Source organism: Arvicanthis niloticus, chromosome 28 (assembly GCF_011762505.2).
Source record: "Arvicanthis niloticus isolate mArvNil1 chromosome 28, mArvNil1.pat.X, whole genome shotgun sequence".
NCBI classification, from domain to species: Eukaryota; Metazoa; Chordata; class Mammalia; order Rodentia; family Muridae; genus Arvicanthis; species Arvicanthis niloticus.
The window spans coordinates 27,116,061-27,134,365 of NC_133436.1; the positions used below are offsets into that span (position 1 = coordinate 27,116,061).

The 18,305-nt window shown below is 40.9% G+C and overlaps 1 protein-coding gene and 1 long non-coding RNA gene across 10 annotated transcripts in view; one reads left to right on the top strand and one right to left on the bottom strand.

The window, feature by feature from the left end:
* The window catches only part of Nhsl1 (NHS like 1), a 230,844-nt gene that overhangs the window by 195,674 nt on the left and 16,865 nt on the right, over positions 1-18,305 (top strand). For 6 of the 9 annotated variants that reach the window (XM_076926937.1, XM_076926938.1, XM_076926939.1 and 3 more), the window contains exons 4-5: positions 11,778-11,970; positions 15,741-15,872. In XM_076926937.1, coding sequence (XP_076783052.1) covers positions 11,778-11,970; positions 15,741-15,872 — 325 coding nt within the window. Of the gene's footprint in view, positions 1-3,380; positions 4,208-11,777; positions 11,971-15,740; positions 15,873-18,305 lie in introns of those variants that run through there. The other 3 variants (XM_076926941.1, XM_076926942.1, XM_076926945.1) reach the window with 2 other exon arrangements.
* LOC143440190 (uncharacterized) overlaps positions 11,050-18,305 on the bottom strand; it is a 52,953-nt gene continuing 45,697 nt past the window's right edge. The window contains exons 3-4 of the long non-coding RNA XR_013108033.1: positions 13,127-13,250; positions 11,050-11,213 (exon numbers count right to left, since the gene is read on the bottom strand). This is a non-coding gene — a long non-coding RNA (uncharacterized LOC143440190). The remainder of the gene's footprint in view (positions 11,214-13,126; positions 13,251-18,305) is intronic.

The window sequence follows — 18,305 nt, forward strand, 5'->3', positions numbered from 1 at the left end:
TTATACGACCTGAGTCCTTATGACTGCAGTTTCCAACAGCTCAGGTCCAGAGAGTGCTTGACCACTAAGATAGGGGCTTCTGCGGAGTAAGAGGCATCTGTTCTCTTGGCTGCTGCTTTGATGATTGGGTGCAGCAGAGGAGGCGGAGGATCACATGAGGCAGTCATGGCTACCAGTGTGATGAAGTGCTCTGGCCGGGAGCTCCTCTTTTATGCTTGAATTGGGGTTACTTCTGACGTGCACAGCAGATAACCAGTCACGTCTGGTTATCTCTGGGCTATGACTTCATTGCAGGTGGTTATCTTACTTATAACTTATTTCTATGTATGCACATTTTGATTCATAAAGTTTCAAAGTAACATCTGGTTATCACAACTTCAAAACTTGTCCAGACTTGTTTTCTTTCCTGTTACAATATGGAGTCAGTCCTGTTAGGGGACCTGCTCCTTACAGCCACACTTATCAGAGACTGTAGAAAGCAGATTAACTGACCAGTGCGACTGATGAAGACCAGTTGTGCCAATCATAAATCATTAAAAAACATGACCGGCAGCTTATTAAAAGACAAATTTTCTGTTGTCAGCTGGTGGTTTCTTTAATGGCAATATATGTACTTGGATAATGGATAGCAAGTGACTATTAATATTAAATATATTAATAATCTTTTAACAAATATATTAATATAACATTAATTATAATAAATATAATATATTAATATGTTATTAGTTATAATAAATACATTAATAAATATATTAGTAAATCTGGGGATAAAATTGTAATTAAAATAGTAGGTATCTATGACAAGATATTTAGTACAGTTTAATAGCCGTTTCTAATAAAACAAGAAAATTGAGATGAGGGCCAGGGAAATGGCTCAGAGGGCAAACTGCTTACTGTGCAAATCTGATGAGCTGAGTTCTATCCCTTGAACCCAAGAAAAAAGGAGAGAACCCAATCCTGAATGTTGTCTTCTAGTCTTGCTGTGTGTGCTGTTCCCGTACACACAAGAATGGGACGTAAGAGAAGGATAGTAGCTGCCAGTAGTAGTAGCTAACATTGAATATGAAGAACTATCTGGCACAATTAGCAAAACTGTATCTCTAGCAGGAGCTGTTTTCTAGCAGGAGCTGTTTCCCAGTGATCACATGCTTAGATGCTGTGAGATCATGTGTACAGTACTCAGTGGTACATAACAAAAGAAAAGTTGTATCCCATATAATAAACCCAATATTTGGAAAGTTTGTGGTTATATTACTTCTTCTGGCACACTTAAATATGTATACTTGATAAATTCAGAACCATACAGATTTTGAATTATCATAAATAATGTAATTCACTGATTTAGGAAAGTATCATGCAGAAATCAGTAGCTTTTGTATTTATAGTTGGAGTAAGAGATGGAATTTTAAAATTATGAAAGCAGACAAAAAACCCAAATTTAGTAAGGAACTATATTTAGTAAGAAACATACATGATCTGTACAAGGACCCTTTAGTGTGTTGCCTGAAACAACAGAACTATGACGTGAAGAAATGTTCTCATGCCAGAGGACTCAGTATGCCAACACTGTCATTTCTTCCAAAGCAGACTCACTAAGTTAATTCTACAGAGAAGTGGATTTGCTCTGTTCTGTCTTGGGACTATTGGAAGAGGCCCATGGAGGCTGCGTCCAAGCGTTAGTGGCTAGGGTGACTGGGAAACTGATGAGCAATGAGGAAAGGAAGCCGCTTGTGCCTATTTGCAGGCAGTCAAAAATCTTACAGTGTGGACCCTGAATGCATGGGCCAGCAAAACCTGATACCAAAACTGGAGACTAGTTTAGAAATGGACCTAGGTCTTCTCTGGGTTTTGTAGAATCATTGAGCTGATGCTTCACTTCAGATGGGATCCTGAAAACATAAACGGCTCTCCACGCCAGCAGTCTCCACACTTGCACGCTAAGGCTCAGCTGCAATTCATTTCTTACAGTGTTTTTTAAAAAACAAAACAAACAAACAAACAAAAAAAAAACCCAAAAATTTTATTCTCAAAGCCATGCAAAAAACTTTAGAGCTTGCAGGAGAAGCTACTCTTGAGGGCAAATTCTACTGGGAAACCCCTTTTCTGTGTTCTGGAGAGGTCTGGGCATCATTATGAGAGAAGAGTGAAGAATATAGAAAGGTTACAAGTTACCAACTGGCTTAGGCCAGTCTAATGAAAAACATCTGATTTGCATCCAGAAAATATCATACTTCCAGAAAGTGCTTGGGATGGGAGCTCTGTCCTAAAATGAAAGTTGTTGACAGAGCCGAGGGTGAGAGTGACCCATTAGAAAAGGGGCCCTGAGGGGCACATATCCTGCTTCTTTCCTCTGGCTAATTGTGCTAGAATAATTAGCCTGACTATCTTTATGCAAGAACTTGTACCAATTATAAAGCTTTACAATCTGTTTAAGGGATGAAGAAAGGTAATTTGCTAATGAGAGCCACGGGTCCTTGACAGTGAAAGCAGTAATGTAGTATGGAAAGAAAAAATGATTATTCTCAATTGTTTGTGCTGCATATTTAAAAAGCAAACAAACATGCCCTGAGGAAAAGTGTTGTCAGCAGAGGGGATTTTGAAATTCTAGCAAAAGCCTCTGTGGTCCAACTGCAAGTCAAAGAACAAGTCACCGCTCTTTGTTCACCTTTTTCCCTCAGCATTCAGTGCATGAAGACTGAGTCATTACAGGTGCCAAAATGCTTTCTGCAAGTAGATGGGGGGGTTCTCCAGGTGCTCTGAGAGGCTGCATTTGATGGTGTGTTCATTGATTCTGGGAAACATGCACAGAGGCCCTATTGTCTTAGAGAAAGGGCACTGGGTGCCAGTTCCTCAACCTCTTAGAGAAAATTTGTCTTTGGAGTGATGCGTTAGATTGGAATTTTGGCAATAAAGGATTGGCCTTGGTGGTAGTAACAGAAACTGGAGTTGTCGTTTCTATTTCCTGTTATTTTCTGAACTGGCACCCCGGGGACGTTGTAGGCTTTGTTAAAGGAAATACTTAAATCAAAGGAAGGCTTTGAAGAAAACAGAAGGAGCCTCCCTCTTTGCTGTTACTGTGAACAGGAGACTCATTTGCTCAGTTAAACACAGTGCAGAGAGGACAGGCTCTAGGCGGCCTCCCCACCTGTACAGGCTGCTTCCTTTGCTTTCTTACATGAGCTTTGGTTTCTTTAACTGTAAAGAGATGAAATGGCATGTGGTTCATGGGGGACAACCCTGGTTCGCATCTGCTCTCCTGTGTAATTATTAATAGCACTGCTCTTGCTTTCAAAAACATTGGAGTTTTGAGATAGATGATATCACTGTGCTATATGCCCCTCCCCCACCCCCCGAGTGTTTATAAGGCTAAGCATATGAATGCCTGTGAAGAAGCCTTGTGTACAATGCCTGGAACAACATACCTTGTGCCTGGATAATGATGATTACTTTTAGTAAAGTTTTCAAGGCCAAACATCAAAGAAAGTGCCACAATAGACAACGTCTGTTTTATGAAAATTTGGTCACCCTCCCAATCATCCTGTCTCTGATTCTGCCCACATGAAGCTTCCTGCCTGAAGCAATGGATTTGAGTCCTTTTGGCAGCTACTTAAAAATGGATCTGATTATCCTGACTTCACAGGTCATCTGTGTGTACAACTCTATGACGAGGCAGGCAGTTCTTTAGTTTATAATCCTGGCAACATACTTTAGAACATTTCCAGAATTTGTCCCATGTCACCTTCCATTTTCCGTAAGAATCCCATGAAATAGGTGCTTTGATGCTTGTTACTGATATTTTAATGATTTGGAAGCTGAGGCTCAGAAATAGTGAATACTTTCAAATAATCACACAATCCCTAGATAGCATCAGGGAGGGGATGAGTCAAGAGCTTCTCAGATTCAAATTCTTTTCATTGTATCATGTTACTTATTAAAAGGATGACATTACTAACTGCACTCTCCCCCATTTCTGCATGGTCATAATACCTGCTTCTGATGTCTCTCCATCTCTGACAATGGCCCATTGTGAGTGGTGCCATCCCTGGGCTGATGGTCCTGGGTTCCATAAGAAAGCAAGCTGAGCAAGCCATGGGAAGCAAACCAGTAAGCAGCACCCTACCATGGCCTCTGCAACCTTGCTTCCAGCTTCCTGCCCTGTTTGAGTTCCTGTTCTGACTGCTTCAGTGATGAACAACAATGTGGAAGTGTAAGCCAAATAAACCTCTTCCTCCCAACTTGCTTTTATTTATGGTCTTTTAATGCAGCAATAAAACCCAGACTAAGATTGTCTTCCATTCACTATAACAAATACTAAATAGCCTGTTGTAAAGGGGCCTGTGGAGAGGCATTATTTTACAGCATCAACAAGGAATGAAACAAAACCATTCACTTATGGCCAGAAGGCAAACATTCCAGAAAAGAAAGGGACCAGAGTTCCATTCTCTCCTTTAAGGGCATCCTCACCATGGCCTACCTCCTAACAATCAAATACTCTTTGATAGCATGAAGCTGGGAAACACATGGGGTGAGCAACCTACAGAGTGTCCTTCTTAACAGAAACTATACGGAAGACTACCCCTGAGACTAGCAGAGTTTTCCTGGTCCCTGTTGTGTTTATAAACAGATTGGGCCTGGGAGTTGGATCATTCTGAGAGTCACCCAGCCCTGGCCTTTTCTTTAGTCGATGATAGTGGTGCCAATGAAACAGCCACATTTGTGTATTAATTTTGTGTTCTGCTTGCCTGGGAAATTTGCTCACCAGAGAAGAGAGAGAGCTCTGAGGAGCTTGGTCAAATGGATTTTCTTTGTGAGTGAGTTGTCACTCTATAGCCTGCGTTGGGGTTCCTCCCATGGCAACCAAAACTGTGGGGAAGTTCTGCCTTACCGTGAAATCTGTGGGCTCTGATATCATCAGCCATCTAAAAGGAAAGTAGGTTAGTGGGCCTGCCGAGCCTCCTCAGAGTCCTAGGGAGACAGACGAGGGGTGTTTGTTCCCAATCCTTGGTTGTGTCACATAATAAGAGGGCTCCTCTGTTCTCCATCAGCCCAGACCTTCACTTTTCCTCTGTTTACAGCTTTTTGGACAGGAATTGGTTCTTACTACCTTCCAAATTTAATGCTGTGTTTCAAGCTGTTTGTGTTGCTGGAGTAAGCTTCTAACTCACTCGAGACTCCTTACCAGGCACGTGGCTTTTATACAAACTGCCATGAAAATTCTCAAGTAAAATCAATTTTAACATGCATTTTGTATGTGTCTGTACCTTACAGATAGAGAAATATGTGTCAGAACTGCAAAAAGATTGGGACAAGTGGACTTAACATCTGTGGTCCCAACTTCTGATACTTCAGAAATCCATTTGATGATCTTAATACTTAATTTATTTTATTTTTGAACACGTGTGAGCAGCCACGGCCACAGTGTGCAGGTAGAGGTCAGAGAACAAGTTGCAAGTCTCGGTATTTCCTTTCCTGTGGGTTCCTGAGATTGAATTCAGGTTATCAGAGTTAGTGGCAAGTACTTTTACCTGCTGAACAATCTTGCTGGAAATTTTCTAAGGAAATTTTGTAGAGATCTGTGTGTGGTCTCATCAGAACACTGGTGCCAAATAAGTTGTCAGGGACACATGCTCAACACATTGAGTGTATTTTTCAAGTTACAAATATTAACCACATTTTTCTTAGATGGAAAAGAAACTAAATGATCTCTTTGTACTTTGTAAGGTAGCAACAGTAAAAGTATATTTTAAGATATTTAATGATATGATTCATATTTTTTCCATGATGTTTTCATAATAGTTATTGTCCTTTTTTTTATTAGATATTTTATTTACACTTCAGATGCCATCCCCTTTCCCCATTCCCCCCCCCTTAGAAAACTCCTATCCCATGCCCCCTTTTCCTTTTTGCATTTATACATTTTTTTAAAATAATGTTAATCATAAGCGTTATAAGTTTGGAATTGTTCAATCAGAGGTGTAACCCACTGACCAACCTAGATATAACAACTATCTTTGACTGGTGGAGATACATGAATATCTGCCTCCCTGTCTCCCCCTCTTTCTCTCTTTCATCACCTAGCTTCTCCTCTCCTCCTTCTCCTCTTCTTACTCCTTTTCTTCCTCTCAGTACTCCTCCTACCTTAGCTCCTCCTACACATCACCCTTCCTGTTAAAATGAAACTTTTCTCTCAAAATACAATTAGAGCATAATTATGCCAATTTGTACCAGTGAGGTACAAGATAGTCCTAATACCCCGTCCATCCTTTTGTTGACTAACCAGCACCTCTGTCATTTATCCTAACTAAAACATTTAGTTCTGAACCTGGCTTTAGGATTAATGTCAGCTGACGACCATCCAGTCAAATCTTTTCTCTTATGGTAAATAGCTGTAAGTTTTCAACCCCATCAGAAATCCAGAATGACTGAGTTAACTATAATTGTGGGAAGCACAAAGCATAGCTTCTAAAACTTAGCCAATTTATAGAGACCTCTGAACACCTGAAAAGCCCCTATACTACCGAACGTTGGAGCATCAAATCTTCAGCCTTCTGGCCCAGAATCATCTGACAGACCTTGGTGATGCAGGATTATTAAGGACTGATTACTCTGTCTAGGCAGATATAATCAGTCAACTATTCTGCATGTGTGTCCTTTTCTGGACAGTAATTTGTCTGTAGATGGAGAGAGGCAATTCTTGCCTAGTGGCTGTTACCACACAACTGGAGTAACTCCAAGGATGCTCAATTTCTTCTTAGAATCCACGACAGGAAGCTGTCAGGAGCAGACAGGTCTCTAATCAATATGAACATTAATATATAAATATTTGTAGCGTCAGTTCTATGGACTTCTGATGTTTTGAAAACCAACTATCCATGTAAGGTAACCTGGACTGTTGTCTGTTCACTCCTCTCAGCTATTTCTAAATAAAATATGGGAAACACCCTAACAATAAACTCAAAAATATGAATTTGCTATAGTCCCTTGACTCATAGGTTAAGCGTCCCAAATCAGTTAAAAAGGTTAAAAAAGGGTTGGGTCTACGCATTGTATTCCTAAATGTGTTATACAGGCACAATGCCCATGAGAGTATCAATATTCATCTCATTTTTATATTAATAAGAGGCTCGTACCAATGAAAACCTTAAATTTGAGATCAAAGTAAATTTTGTACCATTTAAGAAATTATAACTTTATCTTGATAATAATTATACAGATTTCTACCAATAGGTTATGGCTATGCAATAAGTCCTAGCTAATCCCCCCTGTTCCAACAAAACCACTACTTGTCCCTAGAAAGACAGACCATTATTAACCACATTAGTCCCCAAGCTCAGGGAATAGGGGCGCTGACTCTTCTTTAACTTCTTCAAGCTGATTAAGGGTGTTGAGATATTGGAAGAGGAGTGGGGGGAAGAGTAAGTTGATAAGCCTCTGATGCTGTGTCTTCACTGAATCCAGATGGAATTCCAGGACATCAGAGGTTTGGGCAGGTCTGCTCAGTATGCTTGATGAGTAGATACACCAAGGCTGTGTATTCTGCAATATACAATTCTCAGAACAAGTTTTAGTATCAAGAAAAAAAAAATTTCCCACCCCCAGGGGGCTGACATTTTTTTTTTTAAAGATGTTGGTTCTGAAGACTTCCCCCCCTTCTTAAAATTGGTTGTAGTATTTACATTTCAGATTTTATCCTCTTAGCCTACTTCCTCCCACCACCCAGAAACCTCCTATCCCATCCCCCTCCTCATGCTTCTATGAGGCAGTGACCGCACCTACCCCACCTCACTATCCCCTCCCCACCCTTACATCATTCCCCCCCCCCCGTGTGTTCATTTTTTTTTTTTTTTATGGGACCAAGAAACTCCTCTCCCACCTATGTCCGACAAGGCCATCCTCCCCTACATATACCTCTGGAGTCTTGGGTCTCTCCCTATGTGTTCCCAGGCTGGTGGTTTAGACCCTGGGGGGCTCTGGTTGTTTGGTATTGTTGCTTTCCACCTGGGGTCAATAACCCTTTCTGCTCCTTCAGTCCTCTCACTAAGTTCTCCATTGGGAAACCCCTGATCATATCAGTGGTTAATTGTGAACATTGTCCTCTGAGTGTGTTAGTCTTTGGCTGACCTCTAAGGAGACAGCTATATCATGTTCCTCACATTATGCACTTCCAGCCATCCACAACAGTGTTTAGATTAGGTGACTGTACATGGGGTGAATACCCAGGTGGAATGGTCTCCTGATGGCCCCTTCTTCAGTTTCTGTTCCATGTTTTGTTTCCCTATTTGCTCCCTTGAGCATTTTTGTTTCTCGTTCTAAGTAGAACTGAGGCATCCCCTCTTGGTCTTCCTTCTTCATGAGCTTCATGTGGTCTGTGGGTTGAGTCTTCACTAATCCAAGCTTTTGGGCTAACATCCGTGGAGATATGTTTGTGTAACTATCTTCTTTTGGGGTTTTTGGAAGATTACTTTCTTGCTTTTTCTAGGTTATAGTTTCCCTCCTTGTGTTGGAGTTTTCCATCAATTATTCTTTAAAGTGCTGGATTTGTGTTGAGATACTGTGTAAATTTGGATTTGTCATGGAATATTTTGATTTCTCCATCAATAATGATTGACAGTTTTGCTGGGTATAGTAGTCTGGGCTGGCATTTGTGTTCTCTTAGGGTCTGTATGATATCAGTCCAGGATCTTCTGGCTTTTATGGTCTCTGGTGAGAAGTCTGTTGTAATTCTTATAGGTCTGCCTTTATACGTTACTTTGCCTTTTTTCCTTACTGCTTTTAGTATTTCTTCTTTGTTTTGTACATTTGATGTTTTGACTATTATATGGCGGGAAGTATTTCTTTTCTGGTCTAAACTATTTGGAGTTCTGTAAGCTTCTTGTATATTTATGGACATCTCTTTCTTTAGGTTAGGGAAGTTTTCCTCTATAATTTTGTTGAGGATATTTACTGGTACTTTTAGTTGGGAGTCTTCCACCTCATCTATACCTATTATCCTTAGGTTTGGCCTTCTCATTGTGTCTTGGATTTCTTGTATATTTTGGGTTAGTAGCTTTTTGTATTTTGCATTTTCTTTGACAGTTGTGTCAATGTTTTCCATGGTATCTTCTGCACATGAGATTCTCTCTTCCATCTCTTGTATTCTGTTGGTGATACTTGTGTCTATGACACCTGATCTTTTTTTTAGGTTTTCTATCTCCAGGGTATTGTCCCTTTGTGATTTCTTTATTGTTTCTACTTCCATTTTTAGATCCTGCATGGTTCTGTTTAATTCCTTTTCCCGTTTGGTTGCATTTTCTTGCAATTCCTTAAGGGATTTTTGTGTTTCCTCTTTAAGGGTTTCTATCTGTCTACCAGTGCTCTCCTTAAGTTCTTTGAGAGTGTTATTTATGTCTTTCTTAAAGCCTTCTATCATCATCATGAGAAGTGATTTTAATTCTGATTCCTGCTTTTCTGGTGTGGTGGGGTGTTCAGGGCTTGCTCTGATGGGCGAGCTGGGTTCTGATGATGCCATGTAACTTTGGTTTCTGTTGCTTATGTTCTTGCTCTTGCCTTTTGCCATCTGGTTAACTCTGGTGCTGCCTGTATTTGCTGTCTCTGACTGAAGCCTGTCTTTCTAGTTATCTAGCTTGTGTCTGATCTCCTAGGGTCCAGATGTCTCTGTGATCTTTTCCAGCTGTACTGATTATAGTGGTACCTCTAGGATGCCTCAGGATATGGTGCCTCCAAGGTAGTAGTCCAGCTAGGTGTCTGCTGTTCTGGGTGCAGTGTCTCCTCTAGAATATCTCAGGATATGTTGTCTGAAGCTCTGAGTTCATTTGTTCCTCTGTGGCTCTGGATTGAGTGGACCTTCCAGTATGTCTCAGGTGGAATCCGGGGTCCACACAACAGCAGACCTGGCAGAGGTCTGATCCAGGCCTCAGATCTGGGAACTAGTTTCTAAGACACTGTCCAAGTTAGAGCGCCTGGGATCCCTGCTTCCTCTGGGTTCTTGGAGGTTGGGGACAGAGCTGCCACCCAAGATCTGCTCAGTGCTCTGGCCCAGACTGGAAGGAACCAGTGTTCCGGGCCGGGAGTGACTTCCTGGGTCCTTTTGGTTCCCAGTTACTCCCTGTTTAGGGCGGGCCCTGCTGTCTGCTTACCTAAGATACTGCCTGAGTTCGAGCGCCTGGGATCCCTGCTTCCTCTGGGTTCTTGGAGGTTGGGGACAGAGCTGCCACCCAAGATCTGCTCAGTGCTCTGGCCCAGACTCGTTATTGTCCTTTTGCAATAAAATGGTGCTTGCTAGTCCATGGGCTTTGTTTTTCTAAAATCACATTTCTGTGTCTGTCATGCATTCTGTTTAGTAGTCATGACCATGCACATTCATTACGACTTAAGAGTAAGTACCTCTAGGTGCAGAAGATAAGCAATACAACCTCTTCCTAACAAAGTAAAAAAAAGAAAATGTTTCAGGGGAGACTGGGACTTTGGAGTGTTGAGTATGTCCCTTTGCTGTTTTTCAGATTTGTGTCAGTCAACTAGTTAAAGGGATGGGTATTTTGCAGGAAGTTTGTTTCAAGGCAGTAGACAGTGGTAGCAGCGATCTTGTGTCTGAGATGATGTAGTAATGTCCTTCTGTATTTCTATTTCATTTGTGTCCCCTTAGAAACTTTCCTTACATGCCAGAAGGCATCCAGACATACCATTGAAAGCTAGACAAATCTCCACAAATGCAAAGAAATCATGAGAAAGAGCTGATAGTATGAGTTCCTCTGTCAAATAGCATGAAACGAAGCTCTGTAGCAGTTGGGGGTGGGGGGGTTGGCTAAAAGAGGTTGAGTTGATCTGGGTGCTGCTTACACAGGTATCTGCCTTGGGAAGGTTCACTACCCTTTATTCTTCAATAAGATTCTCCTTAAACACCCTATTTCCATGGTGGTAATTAAGTTCAAACTCTATAAACTTGGTTGGTCCTTTGACATTTATTATATATCTTAAGCAGCTATCTCCTCGTAAGAACCAGCCACTCTTTTGTTGTTCTTTTGATTTTGCTCTTGTTCTTAAGCACGGTGCATTTATTTTGAGTTCTTGGGTCATCCTCATTACAGAACTGGCTGCCCACAAGCTCTTGTAAAGTCTTGCATAAAATGTTTGCCAACACAGTTTTCTCGATTACACATCATCAGGTGATGCAGGAGAGGAGCATTGAAGAAGGGCTCCTTAGTGAGGATGCCGATCTATATGAAAGAAGGCGCAGTTAGATATCATCATGGAATTCTGATAATGCCCAGAGCACCACATTAGTCAGCCTCTTAAAACTTAACAATTTCACACTGATATTTTTTGTAATCCATATAGATGGTTTTAGAAGCACACAAATAGTTAAATAGTGAAATGACTCTGCCATTTCAAACCATTCCTTGAGGTCAAAGCCTGAGGAAATAAGATTGAAGCTAGAAATTACTTTGAGGGAAGCTGAATTTTAATACAAATAGAAACTGGTGGGCTTAGCTATGACTTTTCTCCAGGCTTCTAATGTTCGTCTAAGTCCATATGCTTTCTAACCACGGCTCAGCTAAGAAAACTGGAAGGATGCAAAGGCCCTGTGGGTCAGCGTATTGACATTTTCCAGACAGCAGAAAGGTGAATCATGTATGTGGAAGGTCGTGTGCAAGAGAAGGTTGTTGCTCTGTTCTTAAAAGGAGCCATTCTTGAGCTTGCTATAAATTAGTCTAATTTTTAAATAAACCATATTTGTAACTTTTCCTGCTAAATTCCCCCACTCCTCCCTCTCTCTGCAGTGTTCTCTCTCTTCATCTGAAGAAGAAAGATTTATCAGTATCAGGAGACCTAAAACGCCAACCTCAGATGACTTCTCCGGCCTTCATACTCAGACAAACTGGACCAAGTCCCTGCCACTGCCAACACCAGAAGAGAAGACACGGCAGCAAGCCCAGACGGTCCAGGCTGATGTGGTTCCTATTAACATAACTGGTATGCTTTGTGGTGTGGACAGAGTCAGGATGTTCTTGGGAGAGCACTGGTAGCTTTGTTTGTTCTATGTTGTGAGCACTTTCTTTATGTATCTGGCCTCCTGTCCTTTGTTTGATGGAGAAAACACCCCAGCTACATATGTGTGTGCATGAAAAACACCTGTTATTTGTTAGATAAGGAGACCGACAACAAATGTTCTGTCAGAGAACGCTGTGGTTCAGCCAGTCGTGTAAAAGATGGTGCGCACACACACACACACACACACACACACACACACACACGCACGTAGCATCCACCATCTATACAAGTATGGTGTATTACATAGAAATACGTGATGAGTGTCATATAGACAAGTCTACACACAGCCTGGTCCCAATGTCCTTAAATTGGGCTGACCAAAAGGAAGCAGTTTTCATTAACAATTAGGATAAAACCCCATAGCATCCTTCTATCTTCTGAGGATATTGCTGTTAGAAGGCTTGTTGCCATGGTACCCTTAAACTTTGCAAGGGCTAATAACATTTAGGTATGATGTATTTAAAAAATATCTTAAAGTATATTTGGAAGTTATGTTTAGAATTTCCATGGAAACTTGATTAATAAGTCATGAATTATTTTCAACCCCATGTATACTTCTTACATTTTTACAAACTTAAGCCTTAAAGAAACAACATGATATTTTAACATTTTTGTTTGTTTGTTTGTTTGTTTGTTTTGTAAGTAGCATTGCTGATCTCCATGAATGCACCTTCCTTTCACCCAGCTCATCTCTTTAAAGTTTTCTGTTTTTAAGTAGCTCTGCTGTGGAACAGTGTGATTGTTACTGCCTGTTTCATTAACCATCGGTGTGCTTATATTTTCTACAAGATAATTAGATGAGAAGTCATTAATTATATAGGATTAAAAGGCTTATATTTTCTACAAGATAATTAGATGAGAAGTCATTAATTATATAGGATTAAAAGCCTCAACATAATATTATAAACTAAGCATTTTTGCCATGAAATATGACAACCATTAAAGGGATTGGAGTCAAAGGTCCCGCCTTGAAATGGGGCTAGGAAAAATAGAGTTTTCAAGCATAAAGAAGTGTTTGTAGGGAAGCACATCCTTCCAGATGGACCACCGAGTTGTTTCTCTGAGTTTCCATTCTTACCTGTATGGCAGCTAAGTAGATTGGATTTCGTAGATATCAAAGGAGGCTTTTGAATGCTGCTCGCACAAGGTGAATGAATGCTAACAGTGATGCAGTGGGCAGCCTGAGTCCTAGAAAACACAATCTGTTTTTCATTGAGTTGTTAGCATTTCCGCAGAATGTCAGTGCTTACTTGACAGTTACGTACATATCGGTCTGTTTTCTGGATCTGTGTGTTCACATAGACAAGCGCTTTTAAAGTATGCATTTCTCTAGTCTGGTCCAAAGAAGCCATAGTTTAAAGCTTTCACTTTGTGTGGTTGGACCTGCGCAGGTTCTTCCTCAGCCTCCTGCTCTTTAAATGATATCTTTCTAAAATTCCAGATTTCTTTAGATACAAATGCCATTCCTTGTAGGAAATAGTTACATGCTTATTAATCTGGTGCTTAGGACCCTCTTGACTTTTTAGTAAGGCTTTGGAAAACAAATGCCAGTATGTACAAGGCTTCAAGTCCAGAGAAGAGCCTCCCAGGCCTAGGGATACAGAACAGAGAAACACAGTGCGCCACTGGCCTGAAAGGGGATTTAATCCCTTTAGTTACAGTCTTGTAGAGACTTGGTATGTTCTAAAGGTTAAGGAGGGGAAATGTCTTAAATAAAAAGAACATGTGACTATATCCCATCATCTGCCACGTGGATCAGGTCTTCTACCTAAAAGATAAATGTATGGATTAACACATTCAGAAAGCATTTGCAAACTGACGCCGTGTAGGAAAGGGAGCAATTCAATTGAACTGATAATTATCTCTTAATTACATGGCACTGGACACTAGGTGAGTGCTATGGAGGTTGCCAGGGTGCAGAAGTCAGCCTCTACTTAATGAACTGTGAAATGGCCTTTTAAGGTCACAATGTGAATACTTTTGCCCATTTTAATACCTCCTTAGAAAGAGTATCTTTTTTTTTTCTGCTGCAGAAAACTAATAAAACACTGAACAACTTCCGTTTTTAAGTCCTGACATTTCAGCAGGTACCATTGCTCTGAATTCCTTCCATTTTTTTCCCATTCCGAGCAAAATTGCAAAGATTTTCGAATTTACAAGCATTTATTAGATCACTCCTCAGTGGATGGTATGTGTTTTAATGAGACCAGGTCCACATGTCATTCCTGTGCATTCACCTACCACATAGCCACTTTGTGCATACACCTACCACATAGCCACTTTGTGCATACACCTACCACATAGCCACTTTGTGCATACATCTACCACATAGCCACTTTGTGCATACACCTACCACATAGCCACTTTGTGCATACACCTACCACATAGCCACTTTGTGCATACACCTACCACATAGCCACTTTGTGCATACACCTACCACATAGCCACTTTGTGCATACACCTACCACATAGCCACTTTGAAGCTCTGATAGCATTACTGAACAAGAATGACAATTTTGTACATTTCTCATGCTTAAGATGAAGATAGAAGTATGTGAATACATGGTTTAAATCTCATTTTTAAGATAGTAACTATGTAAAAAGGCTAAATAATGCAAAACTTCCTTTAATCAAAATGTTCAGAACAGACCAGTCTGTAACTGATTCTATTAGGGACAGTATTATTTTCTAGTTTCTCATAATGTGCTAATCTGCTTGAACTCTGGGAAAACTCTGTGGATGTGGTACTTGGGGTCCCATTGTCTGAAATAAGATTCACTTTAAAAGATGCTGATAGGAAGTAGGGATGTAGCTCATTGATAGCGCACTTGTCCACTGTGTGTGAGACCCTGGTCCAAGTCCTAGCTCCTTAAAAATGTTATGAACAAGAAAGGAAGAGTTTGGCTTTGACAACAGCAGTGTTGCTGCCTCTCATTGTGATGAAAGTACTTTATCATTATAAGGGTTTGGTTTCCATTAAAATTGCCTCTCATACTATAATGCAATGGTTCTCAACCTTACTAATGTCACAGTCCTTGACATGCCTCATGTGATGGTAACCTCTAACCATAAAATTATTCAATTGCTTCATCATAACTGTTATTTTTCTACCGTTATGAGTCATAGTGTTAATATCTGATATGCAGCCTCCATGAAAGTGTCATTCAACCAACCCCCAAAAGGTCATAGCCCACAGGTTGAGAAACACTGCTATAATGATTTCACACCCCATCCAAATATTAGTCTCCTTGACCAACATTTGACTTGCCATTATACTAGCATGGTACTAGTCTCTGTGGGGTGACCAGATGAATACAGCCTCCCTATTGCCATTAATACACACTGATACAAAGATTAATCTTTGTGATCACAGCGCTTTATGAAGCAGTCACTTGCCAGGTGATTCGTTCTCAAGTGACAAAGAATCATTTTGTGGTGTGTTATTAACATTCAGAAGTGAGCGGAGAGTGCCTTCACTTGAAGGACACGCAGCAGACGCTGGAAACAGCCTTCTGATGATAATGTGCTTTTCTTCTTCTTTTGCCCTTCAAGGCTCCATCATTCATGTGAACTGTCTAACCTCATTATTAATACTTTCTTACCATTTTACAAGCTTCTGGAAGGACGCGTGTGCGTGGTGTTGGCTTGCTTGACGATAACATTGCTTTGCTTGTTCTACTATTCTACATTAGGGGAGAATTTTGATCGTCAGGCCAGCCTTCGGCGGTCTCTAATTTACACAGACACTCTGGTAAGACGACCGAAGAAAGTCAAAAGGAGAAAGACTATTTCAGGAATCCCTGACATCATTCAGAAGGAGCTAGGTATGGCTCACCAGCATTGCATTCTGTCGCCTTTCCTTGCTGCTTGAATTTACCACACTAACCTCATGTGGGTGCTACCAAATCCACATGTCCTGATAGCCAGCTTTTGGAAGAGGTCTTAGGTGAATGTTGCACCCTGTGCAGGCGAGCTGCTTTGGAAAAGAAGGGTGGGGAAGAGGGTGATGGAAACAGTACACTGGAAAACAAGAATTTCATTACCATCTCCAGAGACCTTGAGCATTGCTTGTATCTATGATTCGGTTTATTTTTCATCTAGACCTTTTATTTGAATCTTGGGTTCTCACAGATAAAAACCTCATTCTAATCCTAGCAATGCTGGTGGTGTGAATCCTGGCAATGCTGGTGGCGTGTTGTCTTTAGAGGTGTCTGAGGTGATTTAATAGTAAATGTCAGTGCTAGAGAAAGTGGTTACCTGAGTTTGATCCCTGGAACTAACATAGCAGAAGGAGAACCAACTCCTGAAAGTTGTGCTCTGACCAACACATGTGCCATGGCACACATGTAATAGGTACATTTAACAGAAGTGTAAAATATGATCAAAATACCTCCATCTGAAGCAAACAATTTCATAGTTTTTGTTTAACTTAGAAACAAAGCAGGCTGGTGGAGTTGTTTAGCTCAATGTTTGCTTCCCTGTTGTGTTCGTACTCATCTTTCCATATGCCGTATAATGCTCTCCTGCATCTCTTGCAATCATTTCCTCCCCTTGTGCATCAGTGGCACCCAGCAGGAGAGTCTGCAGGGCTAGCTTAGCAGAGCTCCAGCATCAGGCTGCTGGGGTTTGAATCCCGACTGTCATTCACTCCCTCTTCTTCATTCTACAAATGGGATGGTGACCTTAACAGAGTTCATTGTTTGAGGATCAAATGAATTTATTTCTGGGATGTACCTCATCACTGGCCACTCTAATGGCCACTGTTACTTTAGGGGACAATGTTACTCTATTGGAATTTACTTCTTCCACTTCTGTCTAGCCTATGGACTTCCTTCATAATATTTACTTTAGCCTAATGAGCTTTTGTTTTGTCTTTTAAAATTATTTATTCTTATTTTATGTGCATTAGTATTTTGCCTACATGTATATATGTATGAGGGTCTCAGATCTTGAAGTTATAGACAACTGTGAGCTGCCACGTGGGTGCTGGGAGTTGGACCCAGGTTTTCTAGAAGAGTCAGTGCTCTTAACTGCTGAGCCAACTCTCCAGCCACCTTACCTGATGTTTTAATTTACTTTTATTTACTGTTGAAGGTTACACTCGAGAAATGCAAGAATCATTATCTCTGAAATTGCTTACGAGTCTTTTAGTCAAAATGAGCTTATCCCAGCAACACGGATACATTAGTTACAGCACCGTGAGATCCTGTTTTAGCTTCCAAGGCTACTGAGATTGCATGCATTCATTTTCCTCCAGGTCACAGTTTAAATGCCTTGTAGGAGGGGAGGCAGACCCACTCTTTCTTGACTGGCATTGTCTTCTTTACCAGCATCTAGTGCTACAGTGCTTATACTCTCCCTTCTGGAGAAACACTTGCATAAGGAGAGCAGTGCTTTGCCTCTGCTAACTTCAGGGACCTGGCTCCAGTTCAGTGGTTTAAAACCAAAGGCAGGCTCTGGAGAAATAACTTGGAGGTGAAGGGAGCTTACCTCTTAGATTTGATTTCGCTCCCACTGGGTGGCTCATACCTGCCTGGGATCCCACAGCTCCATAGGCACTTGCAATCTCAGGTTCGTGCCAACACCCGACACAATGAAAAGAAAACAAACAAAGAATAACAACAACAAACAGAAATAGAGCAAAGGCAGAACCAGGGGTAGTGATTTGTACTTGGAAGGTTAAAGCAGTGGAGTTGCCATTGGCTACAGAGCGAGACCCAGCACTTGGGAGGCTGAAGCAGAACTGCCATTGCCGTGGGCTACAAAATAAGACCTGTCTCAAAAACAAAAAACAAACAAAACCCATAGAAGGACAACAAAACAAACAAGACTAAATTGCACTAATGGAATTTCTTGTCTGTCTTTGGTGTCTGAGCCCTCCATGAACTGTCTATGAATCTATATATAGCATATACATACATACTTTGTAGTCACTTCAAAACTGAGTGGTATCTCAATTTTTCAAGCCTTTTCTTCTCTTGAGGTTACAGGTCATGCATGTGGGAAAATAATGAGCTTTCGTATGAGCAGCAGTTGTTTAATGGGGCTGATCCCTTGTAATGTTCAGGTAGCTTTTCTTTAGAAACTGGCTTTTCAGAACATGTGCCTCAAAGGAGTGACCTTAAAACCAGGTAATTGAGCTCTTTGTAAGCCACTAATGTTACCTTCCCAACCAAAATAGTAGTTTCTAGATGATTTTGTACAGAGTATAAGGATAGTTTAGACACAATAAAGATGGATATTCACACAAGTATTCT